Source organism: Bacillus rossius, chromosome 1 (assembly GCF_032445375.1).
Source record: "Bacillus rossius redtenbacheri isolate Brsri chromosome 1, Brsri_v3, whole genome shotgun sequence".
In the NCBI taxonomy this organism is placed as follows: domain Eukaryota; kingdom Metazoa; phylum Arthropoda; class Insecta; order Phasmatodea; family Bacillidae; genus Bacillus; species Bacillus rossius.
In genome coordinates, this window is record NC_086330.1 from 256,143,758 (window position 1) to 256,158,099 (window position 14,342).

Here is a 14,342-nt window from a genome sequence, read left to right on the forward strand (position 1 = left end):
AGGCTGCCTTTCACTGCAGATTGCCAAAGTAACGACCCCACTGAGCCGCCAGTGGTTCACGATCTGCTATTGTTTATTCTCAGTCACCAAAGCTATGTCGCTAATCTCGCTGGGATCCCGTATCTTCCACCCTTGGGACGTGGATGATAGCAGATGGCGCTGCTAAGTCACCCTCGGTTAGCTCACACAGCACCCATGCGCTTTAATTATGTTGCCACATTTGTCACTTACTTATTAATACATTAAGTATTTGGTTATTGTAGAAGCTCTAAGTCCTATGTGTTTTTCAAGAAGTACTTATGTTAGTAAATTAAAATTAAGACATCCATTTTCTTCCTAAAGCAGTACTTAAGAATTGGCAAGCAGGTGGTTTATTCTTGCATGTTGGTAATGGTAAACTGTGCTTGCTCTTGTCTTGTTTATTGTATTTTTTTATCAGCAGTAGTCATAGCTTGTGTGTAAATGACATTTACAGGTGTGGCCTGAGTAAAGAAGTCTTACTTCGTGAGATTGATAAAGTGGTGAAGATATTTGTTGGCTCGTCACTTCGCGTGTCAACCGTGTGCACATGTCTTGTGACTGTAGACATTTGTATCCTTTGCCACTAATGCTCGCTGTCTGCATGCAGCCTGTGTCTGTAGTTTTGGCCAGCTCACGTGTGGTGCTCGTAGCAAGTAGCAACTGTGTGGCAACAATCTTATGTTTCATTGCATTTCATACTTCACATTTCATCATTTCGTAATGATTAAGCACAAACAAGATGGCATAGTTGTAGTTAGTAAGCCTGTTTTCTGCAAAACCATCTTTTTCAAGTATTTTTATATATTTTGAATTTGAATTTTTTTAAAAAAATGTGCACCCCTATTGAATTTTTAATCACTTTTTATCTGCCAGCTTTGAAAATTTTGTGTCGCGTTGTAGGAGCATTCAAAACCTTAGAGACTTGCAAGAATAGACTATTATTTATTGGTATTGTTAAAATTTTAAAGTAAATGCTGGTTTTTCTGTTGTAATTGCTTTTAAACCAATGTTTACCTGGTTCATTATCAAGTCGAAACACTCAGCAAGTTGTCGATATTTTAAACTGTGTCATGAAATCATTACTTACTATTTTATAAGAGGGAACCTCATAGTAAGTTCTGTACATTTACTACTGTACCACGTAATCAGATGACTAATGCCGCAGCAGTGATTGATTGTACTTGGTAAAATGTCTGTAGCATTGTCTAAAGACAGAGGGATTACTTCCTGAACCTGAGCAGATAGCCGTCAGTGGGAGAGACACAGGAAGATTGTGGACTTGTGCAAATTTAGGAACGCATCCAAGTACAAAACTCACAACCAAGAGTTTGTGTTAACTGTCTATGTTTGGCCACATCGAGGTGGGTTTTGTGCTTGTGACACCTCTGGTACTTCTCTGCCACGTTCGGCTGGAGTTGATAATGTTTGTATTCACTCTTCACTCTTAGTAACAAACTGCTCTCAGAGTGGTTTTCATTATGAACAAATCCACCGCACATAGGACGATATTGCCTATGTGTTTCCTTACTACATATATTCACAAAGAACTTCATATTGGCCTAAGTTATTAGGTAGCTTCCAGGGCTAACTACTGTTTTTACAGCACACGAGACTATTTTCTTGGGATGTCAGGAAGCCATGGCAGCATTCCGAGAAACTCGCATACTGAAACACTTGTAAATAAATAATGAAGCTCTGCAACAGCTGCATTTGTATATAAACATTTAAAATACACTAATATTATTACTGTGCATTTCCCTTAGAATACATCAAACTGTACTTCCTTATGTTAACAAACAAATAATTTGTCTTTAATTACTAAGGATAGATAACACACTTGGCAGTCAAGGTGAAGTTACTTAAGCGATAGAACTTAAAGTCAAGGTATTTTATTTGGAATAGGGTCGAGCCTTGGTTGGTCCTTTTTTTTTTTCCCCAGAAGGCCTGCCATTATTTTTATAAAGTTAAAAGCATTTTTATTTAACCTTACCTGTGTAGAAATGTAAAAGAAAAATAAAACTAAGGCTACTAGGTTTTGATTTGAGTTTGTGTACTTGTTCAGTGCTCAGTATTTTTAAAATATAATTTTGATTACTTATTTTAAATTATAAATATTGAAATCAAATTGATACAAGTTCTTGGAAAATATTGCAAAATATTATTTTAAATTCCTTTTTAAGGCTAATGCAAGTAGCTTATTTTAGTATATGAAATATAGGTATAAGAAAGGTTATAATATCTAAAATAATACATATGGTGTACCGAATTTTCATCTACCTCCTAAAGCTTTCCGGTGGTATAAATTATGATAACACTACGCACTTCGCTATCATGTCATCAAAAATATACTTATCACTTAAACTAAAAAATTGTCTATTCATGATTTGTTATAAGTTTTTTGTTAAAATAAACATGCAAATTGGTTAATATGAGTTAAAAATACAATCATCATTAATATAGTTTGTTCTCAGTAACCTATCATGCATTCTGCCATTCTGCCAAGCCATGGGCACTGCAAGCACTTCTTTTTTTGGATGGTGGTGTGGGTTGGAAAGAGGGGGAGTTATTAATTAGTTTTTCTCAATCTTTCAAGCCTAAAACCATCTTTTAGACAATTTTATCTCAGTATAGTATACGTAGGTAGGAGTTACTACTGATTCAGCTAAAAATGAAAAGAAAAAGAGAAGAAAAAAGGTTTAACGTCATTGTCGTTCTGTCCAGTATTGTAGATTATGACCCACAATAATTTACTGTGAACAAAGAAACAAATTTAGTTAAAGCCTTAAGCAACAAAAATAGATTGTAATGTAAAATCATCAATAAAAATAATAGCAAGAATTCTAAATTTAGAAATGTGCATTTTTTATTTTTATTTATTTATTTTATTTATTTAAAATTGTGACATGTCTACCAACAGCTAAGGCCATAGTGGTAGACACCATACATATATACAAAGAGGTTACAAAGACACATGGACAAACATAATACAAACTGGACAACAAAAAAAAAATGGGAAACACATAATACAAAAAAAATATATATATAATACAAATATCACGGAAACTAAAATACAATGAAGTCAAAAAATATAATAAAATATTAGAAGTTAGATAAGATGTTCTTAAGGCAAATTTTTTTGTTGGTTTGATCAAAATGATTAACAAGTTTGTTGTAATTAGAAATCAATCTATATAGCAAATCATTCCTTTTATTGAAAGTACATAAAAAAGGTGGTTTGCGACAATTAAAGGAAGAAATTTTAATACCGGTTGATTCTAGGACATAAGGACAATTAAGGTAATTATAATAACAATTATGAATAAATAGAGCATCAAGAACATTTCTTCTATCCTTAAGTGATCCTAGAAGACTATTTAAGTTGATTGAACTATTGGTTTTTTGTATTATATAGTGGCCGAGTTTCATTTGAATTTTGTCCAATTTCCCAATGTCAGTTAAATTTAAATTATTCCAAATAATAGAGCCATATTCATTTTTAGATCTGATTAAAGACATGAATAAGGATAATATTGAATCAATATTAGTAGAATGAAAGGTGATGTACTTGATGAGACCAAGAATTCTATTAGAGTGACAAATAAGTGAATCAGTATGTAAATGAAAGAATAATTTAGAATCCAAAAGTACGCCAAGATCTTTAACATGTTTAGTTTTTAGTATGGGAGAATTGTCAAGGTTGTACCTATAACAGATAGGATAGTATTTTCTAGTAAATGATATAATGGTAGTTTTATCTTTATTAAGCTGTACCAAATTTGTGTTGCACCATTTTGCCACTGCAGAGATGTCGGATTGAAGAAGATAGCAATCATGATACGAAGATATTTTGCGATAGATCTTTAAATCATCAGCGAATAGAGTCCCAGTAGAGTAATTAAGTTGATGAATGATGTCATTAATGAAAATATTAAATAATAGGGGAGAAAGAGAACCACCTTGAGGAACACCAGAAGGTGCAGTATATAGAGTTGATTTTATATTCTTTATTGCAACAAAGAAATTTCTGTTTGTTAAATAGCTAGTTAGCCAATTTATATATTTGTCACTTAGTCCAAAAGAAGAGCATTTAGAAAGAAGAATTTGATGATTTACAGTATCAAAAGCTTTGGCCAAGTCAAAGTAGCAAGCATCAACTTAACCACGAGTGATAACTTCAGAGTAAATTGGATTTAAGAACGACACTAAATTCGTTGTGGTGGTTTTTCCAATTCTAAAACCATGTTGAGCCTCAGTGAAACAAGTTTTTAGATTAAAATTAAGATGTTTACATATAATTTTATCGAAAATTTTAGCAAACCCATTCAATAGTGAGATTGGTCTATAGTTAGAAACATCAAGCTTGTTACCCTTCTTATGGATAGGAATAACCTTGGCAGTTTTCCATTTAGTGGGTGGGATAAATACCACTAGAGATACTAATATTAAAAATATGTTGAAGAATAGGTGCAAGAATAAATGCACAACCTTTAATTATAAAATTGGGAATATCGTCAGGACCAGTTGAGAGAGAGGACTTTAAGGATTTTATACTCCAAAGAACAAGACTTTCAGAAATGAGTAACATGGGTATGAAGTGGTTATTTGAGGAGAAGGTAGATGAATAATTAATTTTGGTAGGAGTTAAATAGACACTAGCAAAATAGTCTGCAAAGCTGTTGGCCATCAGCGAAGAATCATTAGTTACAGAGTCATTAATTTTAAGTGATAATTGTTGATCATAGCCTTTCCTCATAATCCTAACATAATTCCAGAATTTTTTTGGGTTATGTTTAATTTTATTATTTATATTTTCTAACCAATATTTTTTGTCTCTAATTAACAGTTTTTTTACCTCTTTCCTAAAATGTGCAAACATTGAATAGTAATGAGGGTTTAAATTTCTTTTATATAATTTATGATAATGTTTTTTTAATTTTAATAATTTTATGAGTTGTTTAGAATACCAAAAAGGAAACCTGGATTTACAATTTGCAGAAGTCGGAATATACGTATTTATGAGTTCATGCATAATGGATGTTAAGTGATCCACCATAGTATTTACGTCATAAGTATTATTATAGATAACAGACTAATCATGATTTTTCAATGCCGTGATTAGACCAAGATAATCACCCTTTTTATAATTTAAAAACAAAGCAGAATCACTTTGAACATTAGATACTATTTCCAATTTGAAGTTTACAGAAAGTGCTGGATGATAAACATCTTCTTTAACAAGATAATCAAGAGCGTTATTTATAGTACATAGATCTAAGTTAGTGAAACAAAGATCCAGTAGACGAGTAGGAGGTTGAGTATAGTTAAACTGATTCAAACCCAAAGTGGTTACAAAACTGATTAACGCAAATGCTTTAGATTTTATAGAATTTTGAGTAATATTTGAAGTGTGAAAGTGAGACCAATCAACTCCAGGTACATTAAAATCTCCTAAGAGTAAAATGTCATCTTGGAAATTTTTAAATTTTTCCTCCAGATGTGTAAAATAAAGAGCATAAGTTTCTGGAGTAATTTGAGGTGGTAAATAAATATTACCAAGTGTTAAATATTTTTTACGATTGGTTCTAATTTTAATCCAAATGGCTTCTATTCCCAAATGGTCGTATTCATGAGTAATAAATACATTTTTGAATTTATTTTTATTTACTGCAATTAAAACACCGCCTCCTCTATTCATTAGTGTTAAAGAAGGGTCTCTATCGGTTCTAAATACGTGATAAGAATCATTAAAATAGTGCGAGTTTATAGACGTTGACGTAAACCAGGTTTCGGTGTGGCAAATGATATCATAGTTTGTATGTAAAATATTATTTGAAAATTCAATTGCTTTAGTCCTGAGTCCTCTCACATTTTGGTAGAAGATTACCCACTCTTTGGGAGAAAAAGCCACAAATAAAGATTTATGGAGCTCCTCCGGGCTCCTGGGAAGGATTAGACGCAGATAAGTTCAACTCAGACATAAGTGTAGGCGTCGAAGCAGACGCTGACGCAGATGTAATCTCAGGATTGACGTTGGCCCGTCCAGAAGCAGACGTAGATCCATTATTAGTGATTTGTTCAGGATGCAGTTTCCCGTAAAAAGGACTGATCAGGCATCCACTGGGCCAGAAAACAATGTTATTTATTCTCACAAAGTCTTCTTCAAGCACAGAGATATGAAATGATGAGTAAGTGTTAAATTTGGTACGCAGTTTAACGACTTTAACGTGAGAGAGATTCAGTTCATTAGTAATATACTCTACTATCTCATGTTCCTGAACAGAAGGGTCAAATCGTGTCACAAATAATGCTTTTGTTTTCCTTGGAACCAATTTGCTAACTGTCTTTAGAGTAGGGATATTTCTGATGCCTACTTGCATGGGCGGTTTTTTGCGATCATGATCACGTTTTTCTTCTGAATTCACAATGTTCTTGGCTTTCCGTCCGTATTGCACCGTAGTGAAACCATCTTCACTGGGCTGTTGGTTAATGATATTATTACTGCTCTTGGCGAAGCGCTTTTCATGCTGATTCGTATGTGGGTCACGGGACGGAATACCGTTACCCGAGACACCAGCTGTTGCGACACTAGCTGTTGCGACACTTTCACTTTCCGTGTTCTTGTTGTTTGAGGACTTAAGCAAAGCTTGACTATACGATTTCACCTTGTCCAAGCACGGTAATAAACTTTTAATATGAAGTAGTTCCTGTTTGATTTCCGCCGTTTCATTACGCGAATCAATTATGTATACAAATACTACGTAGTTCTTGAAAGACTCTTTCTAAAAGTATTTTACAACTTTCTATGAATGTATTCTCAGATTTTGCAGTGTGAGATGCTTTTTTCACTCATTAGCACTCATTTTATTCATCACAATGGTTCACACACAACAACATGTTGCTGCTTTTGTTTTACACCTAGAGTGGCTTAATTTATTTTTTTATAATACGTTATTCCTGAGACTTTTTTCTACTAAAATAAATTTCCGTTCCAATAATAATAATAATTTAAACTTTCTGGTAAAAGCCCCTGAAAATGAATAACTTAGTGTGTACTTTTGCAAAACATTGTGTGTCATTCATTGCTTTGCTTTCTTTTGGTAATAACAAGGCCACTTGTGGTGAAGTTTTGCTCATAAAACAAATGAATAAAGATATACTTTAATATTTTGGCAGTAAAATTTCTTATTACGTTACAAGAAACCATTAACACGGTCTTCATACTTGTCGTATTCTAAAGTTAGGAGCCTTTATTTATGCTTTTGCTTAGCCACAAATGAATATTTTTTGCACATATTTAATTTAATAGATGTCAAAATAGTGAAATAAATTCATATCTCATTGAAGAATATCTTTAACTTTTCTTTAAAAAGCTATTGAAAACAAACTGCAATTATGTAGATCCCGTCTGAGTGTAGCTGTTTAACTTAAAACACAATTCCATTCTATAGCTTGTTAGATACATAGTATTAGTTGCTTTCAGTGTTGTACAGCCGGCCAGAGCTCGGCAGTGACAGTGTGTAGATAAAAACACATCTGCTTAAGACTCCTCCATTACTAATAGTGAATTTATTCCCTGACCTTGCCTCTTCATTATGTGCCTAAAGGTTTCACATGGCCTTGTATTTAATATTGACATGTGTCATAATTTGGTCTACACATTTTATTCATTAAATGTTTATGATAGATAAAATATGTTTTCTGGGTTAATTATTTGGTGGTGGGGAGGAGGACGAAATAAAACCACTGATTATGGTGGAGGTCGCATTCCATTACACCTCCCCTCTCCACTCTCATTGAAGTTGTGGCATCCTGTGCCAAACTTCCGAAAATGAAGTTATTTGATTTATACATAGTAAAATCACAAGACATTTCATCTCTGTACAATAAACAGTTTTCTTACCTTAAGAATGATAACCCACTCCTTTAATAATCAACAGAAAGAACTTTTGAACTTTTGAAATAGCCATAATTTATTATTTTTGTTATATATTACCTTTAAACTTGAAAGTGAACCAATATTCAATTTAACAAGTATCTAAGAATAATCATATCAAATACTTAGCCACAAATATTTGCAACAGCAGTACAACGCTGCAATATTGTCCCACAAAAACTGAAGATAGCTGATTGAGGAACGACTAGCAAAATGGACAAGAAAAATGTATTATCATTTTTTTTCTTGTGTTTTCTTGTTAATTTCTTTCTTTGTCCACTTCCTTAAGAAAAATGATTTTTTTGCAGCATATTATATAAATTTATGTTATTTAGGAGTTTGATACATCTTTAATATGAATAAAACAGATTAAAGATAAACTTTTTTTATTTCATAAACCATTTTCTATAACAATTCACTGCAGATTTTGTGTTAGTCATGCTCAAAATTATGTGTGATGTGTCTAAGAATAGTGAAAAATCTAAAACCATAAACTAACTAGCCTGTTTCTGTTCCAATCTTTTTTATAATGAATTTCTCAATCACAAATATAAATTGTCTGTCCCTTCATTTTTGTTTAGACATTTTATTGTAACAATCTATTTAGCTTATCTTGCTAAATATAACGTATTGTGTATTTCTTTTTAAACTTGTATTAACCTTTTTCAAGATGAGCAAGACTGTTTAGCGATTGAAAAAGATAGCAAAACATAAATTTAAAAAAACTAAAATTTTAAACCTTTTTTAAAAAACTAAAATTTTTAACCTTTTATTAAACAAACTAAAATTTTAAACCTTTTTTAAAAAAACTAAAATTTTAAACCTTTTTTAAAAAACTAAAATTTTAAAATATATTTATAGGCTGCAACATTACCCCAAATTTTCTTCTAATAGCCAAAATAAACACTGAATCATTCATGTAAGTTTTCATAATTATTTTACATAATCATGTTTCATATATTATGCATAGGCATTTAAGGTATTTTGTTCATGCTAAAAAAATCTTAATATTATAAGAATTTATTTTGGTTAGATTTTACATAAAGTTGAATGTAATTTTTTTTATAATTTTTTTTCCTCTTTTTGTGTGGTCAGTAAAATTAACATGTATATTGATTATTTATTTATTTATTTTTTCATTTTCAAAGCATCTTCTGGTTTACTACGCTGTATAATTTAAGAAGCATAAAGAAAGAAAGACAGGGGTACGACACTCTGGCATCAATAAGTTCATTTTCCTGTCTCCAGTTAGTGCGTTGTTGGGAAAACCGGTTACATAGGCGCATTACTACGCAGCACTGGACCAGAAGGTTTGCTGGGCTGTATTCTCGTCATCCAATCAGAAGAGGCTATGGGGTGATATGACGTTCCAGACTTTTGGAGAACAATTTGAGCACATATTTTTCCCTATATGGTTATGTGTTTTGTGATTGTGGTCGGTTGGCCCTTGGGGCTGTTTTCCCTTTGTTTCCAAATTTGTATGGGAAGGCGGCTGCATCATCCAGCCAGTGTTGCTTGATCATCGTACCAGCAAGCCGCATCGTCGGCAGCTCAAAATGATACAATGAAGTTAATCAGGAGGCGGATAATTTCACGTTGTGGTCAGGGCCAAGCCACATTTTTGCCACTTACTTGAACTTTTTGAAAAGATAACCACAGACGTTGGCACAGGCCCGTGGTGACGGTGATTGACATCAAGACCAAATCGGTTCTGCATAATTTAGGTTCTTCTGTTAAAAATTTAACTGAAGGATGTAATTTAAGTTGTTTTTTTTTTGTGTTCGCGCGATTGTGCAAAGTATCGAAGGATTGTGGAATTGTTAAAGAAACCAACTATGAAGGCTGAATTATTGTTTGTGACTTCAAGTGCTCGCTTGTTCACACGTTTCACTGGCATGTTTCAGAAAGATGAGCGTATGATTAATGTTATGTTTGACGAACTTAATACCTTGGTAAAAACAGTAATTGGGAAAGTTTGTAAACCTGACTCCATCAAAGAACTTGGGGTGTGTGAGGCTCTGCTAAAACCAGAAAATCTTCTTGGTGCAAGTCAAGTTCAGGTCAATGATGATGTTTTATCTGAAGTGAATCAGGTAAAATATGATTGTTTTACCTATTTAATTATTACTTTGTTACAAGTATTATAGATGTAAAATTGGAGGACGAGGATTTCTCCACCAAGTTGATATTCAGCGATGAAGCAACTTTTCACTTATTTGGGAAGGTGAATCGTCATAATGTGCGTGTCTGGGGCAGTGAAAATCCACATGCAGTCATGACAGTTGAAAGAGATTCGCGAAAGGTGAATGTTTTATGTGCAGTGTTACAAACAAAGGTGTATGGGCCATTTGTCTTCACTGAGCGAACTGTGACCGGTACATTTTACCTAGATATGTTGCAGTTGTGGTTGTTCCCGCAACTCAGTGCTGACTTAAGGGACTTGGTTTTCCAACAAGACGGGGCACCCCCTCATTGGTACATCCCAGTTCGTGACTACTCAAACGATGAACTTCCGCATCGCTGGATTGGGCGTATGTGTGAGGATGACCAAGCTTTGTTCCCCTGGCCTCCCAGATCTCCAGATTTAACGCCCTGCGACTTTTTCCTGTGGGGATACGTTAAAAGACATTGTCTACGTACCCCAACTTCTGCAATCCTTAGTCGAGCTCAAAGAACGCATCAGTGCTGCAGTGCAGACCATTGACAGGACTATGCTACAAAATGTATGGAATGAGCTCGAGTATTGTCTGGATGTGTGTCGTGTAACCAAAGGGGCACATATCGAACATTTGTAGGGGTGTAAAAACTTGGTGAGTTTGTGTTTCTTTTCATATAGCTTCCATGTGTGTACATGTCCTACTTTTGAAAATATAGCCTTTTCAAAACGAATGAATCATTTATGCTAAGCCTGTATATAATTTTGTTTCTATATGTAGGCCTACCTCTACTAAGTATCCATTTAGTATGAAAAGGTTTAAATGCACTGGATCATTTTTAAATAAAAGGTAAGCTAATATATATTTTCAATTATTAATGGCACTGCTGTATAATCTTGTGTTTTAAGGACTCTCGCTTGGATTTTTTTTGGAAGGACTTAAATTAATAACTGTACATAATATGTGCGTTTTTTTTAAAGCATTAGCTTATTGTTTTAGTGATTATATATTTTCTTAAAGGTATGTAGTCTATAATATTATTGTATAATATTTCTGTAGTCACTTTTTGGTCACTTTTTTTGCTTTGGAGTCACTTTAAAGTCACTTTAACATGCAGGAATGTCACTATATTCACTATTTTAATGACACTGAAGTGCTTTGAGGCATGTATATGTGGGAGGGAGACTGTTTTTAGTGGGGCAACCTTAGATTTGGCAAGTAACAGATGGTGGAAACTGTTGCAAAACCCATGCAATTGTATGGTTGAATGGAAATGGAGATTAATGATGCAGCAAGGAATAAGCAGTTTATCTCTGATTGCCTCCCATTTGGAGACTATCTCAGCTGGGGCTGTGACATCCCATTCAACAACTGATAACCAGAGACATTACATAAGATTTTTAGCCATAAGCATCAGAAGTGACAACCAATCCAATGGGTCAAAGATCTAAGTTACGTCGGACAAATGTCCACACTTCATGAGCATTGGAGATGGAAGTTGAAAGTCGTAGGAGGTAGTGTCCTGACTGGGATTCCAGTGCAGACTCAACACTTCACACAAGGGCTTTCATCAAATGAATACTGGTTAATGAATGCTGTATAACTTCTGAGGGTAGGTTAATGAGATGTCAGACCGATTGCTGGAGAATGTTCGCAGTGTAAAGCCCCACGCATAAGTAGCAATTGCAGGTCATGCCTGAATTCACTAGGAGATTGTAGATAGTTGGTTCCTGTACCCACATCATCTACATACGTGTACTTTACTAATACCTGTGAAGCAATAGGAAATTCCTCCTCCTATTCTTCGGCTAGCTGAAGCAAAGTCCGCAATGTGAGATGGAGGTATGAAAAAACACCACAAGTTACGGTATTCAGATGATACTCTTGCACTGGTTGGCCTTCACTCTTCCTTCATAGAAAACTACGCTGATAATCTCTTTGATCATGGTTAATAAAAATCTTATGGTAAATCTGTTTGATGCATCATGACGATGCAGTTGATTTAAAAGGCAACATAAGAATTAACGAAACTCGGCTCACATTCTAGTAATGCCCTCTTTATGCTAGAGAGGCACAGCAAACCCACTACCACACTGCTGGGAGTATGGCAGACCTTAAAAAAAACCCATAAAGGAATATGCCCGAAACACTCCAAAAAATTCCCTGACTATTGCAGTCAGTGAGTCTGCGGTTAACATCTTAAACAACTGTGAAACAAAGTTATAGGAATTGATAAGGTACCAACTAGCAGAGTACTATTTTCAAAAACAATAACTCTGTTAATAAATATTTTTTAACTGTCCTTTATCACACTTCAAAAGTAGTTGTAGTATGTAAAATCATAAGTAGCCTAATACAACCTTGTTTATACAGCTTGGCCACTAGTAAATAGGCTAAGCATCACCTGCAAAAGATTGAAGCCCTTTTTATGAAAACACTATAACCAGCCAAAAATCTATACATGTTTATACATGAGTAAATACAACCAAAAATAAATCTTCGGGCTTTAAAAGTTTTTGATTTATGCTTTTACAAAAAAATAGTTAAAGCCCAAATATGGCTTGCAAAAAAACTTATACAAAATTTCCAGTATAAAATGTCAGAGAGTCCACACTAATATTCTGGGGCATGCTGTTTTGTTTATTTACACAGTCTGTATCTTAGTCCTAAATCAGGTAGTTTATGAGGCGATTCGGATGACTCTACCTCATGACAACATAGACCCCCAGAGTTGAGGCACGCAACCACGAAGCCCCTCTTTGACTGCATACTCCACACGCAGCCACACCAGCTTACGCCTTGCTTACATTGGCCTAACATTTCGGTACAATAACCTCAGATGAGATTACCTCGCTGGTAGAGTGATTCTTACACAATTTATAGCATCCGCCATAAACACCAACATAAAAGATGACGGACTCTTAAAGTCCCTAGTTTCCTTCGGGTTGAGTTGACCCCAAACTTATATGCAATTAATTGCCTCAAAAATTCTTTTAAAACTGTATTTACCCCAGCAGTGGCTTGACAGGTACACCTCCACGATAGGTGAAGCTTAAACACAACTAAATACTTGTCACAGAAATCAACTTAAGAAACTGATTGCGCAAACAGTTCTCCAACGCTCGTGCCAATGTAACTAATTCTCTTTTCCCACACGTCACTTACTGACGTGGGATGACCTTGGAATGTAAACTATTTGACGGTCCCTTGGTATGAAAAATAATCTAATAAAGGTGCGAATGCGTGCTGAGTTTATATAAGCATATATAATACAGATGTTGCAAGACTGGTTACAAAACCTAACTTACTAATAAGTGAATCTGAGTCATTTTAATGACCATGATTTTCCACTAAATTATAAAAAAAAAATTTGTATACAGTGTACTATATATTTTGCTGGTCTCTTATCTTGGTTTTCATATGAGATTATACTAATTAATTATTATCATTATCATGAGGGTGAATAAAATAGAAAGGGCCCTTTGTACATAATGTTCTTATTATAATAACATAGATTTACCAATTATCATTTTAAAACTGTTAATAAGTCCCAAAGTTTTCAATGCTTTTTTTAATAAAATTAAATAAATAAAAGTGGTTGCTTCTCTTAAAACATTGGACCTCAGCAGAAGTGCAGGAAATAGCATATTGAGGAGGCATCCTTAGGACTGAAGCGAATTTGCAGGAAACCCTCAAAAGAAGGAAACCGGTGAAGGCATTGGTTAACATAAAATAAGCAGTAGAAACTTGAAACTTGAAGGAGTAGAAACATAGAAATGTTGAACCCACTGCACAGCAAATAATGCAGCGAATTAACATAAAATAAAATGAACACAAACAGCCACAAGGTTAAAGTTAAAGTTAAAAGAAAAAAAGAGGGGTAGAAGTTAAGAAACATAGGTGGAACTTACCAAAAGTGGGTAGAGGATGCATGTCGTCACGACATGCCGACGAGATGTCGCACAGGAGCAGCCATGGTCCGGGGTGTAGCACAACACAAGTAAAATAATAAACGATACTAGCAACTAAACTACATGTTGAAAGAGAAGAATAATTTGGGAACCATCCCATATAGTTTAGCGACTACATGCCATATTTAAAACCAGCACTAACGCACGTGAAGAAAAACTCAGACGAACATGGATGTTATGTCTGTTCACGGCGGAGGTGCGCAAGAGTCTCTCTGGTGTTGCAGCGAGAGCCGAGGGACGCGGTAAACCTCGTGTGTCAGT

General features: G+C 34.3%; 1 protein-coding gene across 4 annotated transcripts in view; it reads left to right on the forward strand.

The window, feature by feature from the left end:
- The window catches only part of LOC134527493 (uncharacterized), a 148,658-nt gene that overhangs the window by 117,899 nt on the left and 16,417 nt on the right, over positions 1–14,342 (forward strand). For 3 of the 4 annotated variants that reach the window (XM_063360217.1, XM_063360218.1, XM_063360219.1), the window contains exons 5-6: positions 476–591; positions 1,263–1,382. In XM_063360217.1, coding sequence (XP_063216287.1) covers positions 476–591; positions 1,263–1,382 — 236 coding nt within the window. Of the gene's footprint in view, positions 1–475; positions 592–1,262; positions 1,383–14,342 lie in introns of those variants that run through there. The other variant, XM_063360220.1, reaches the window with a different exon arrangement.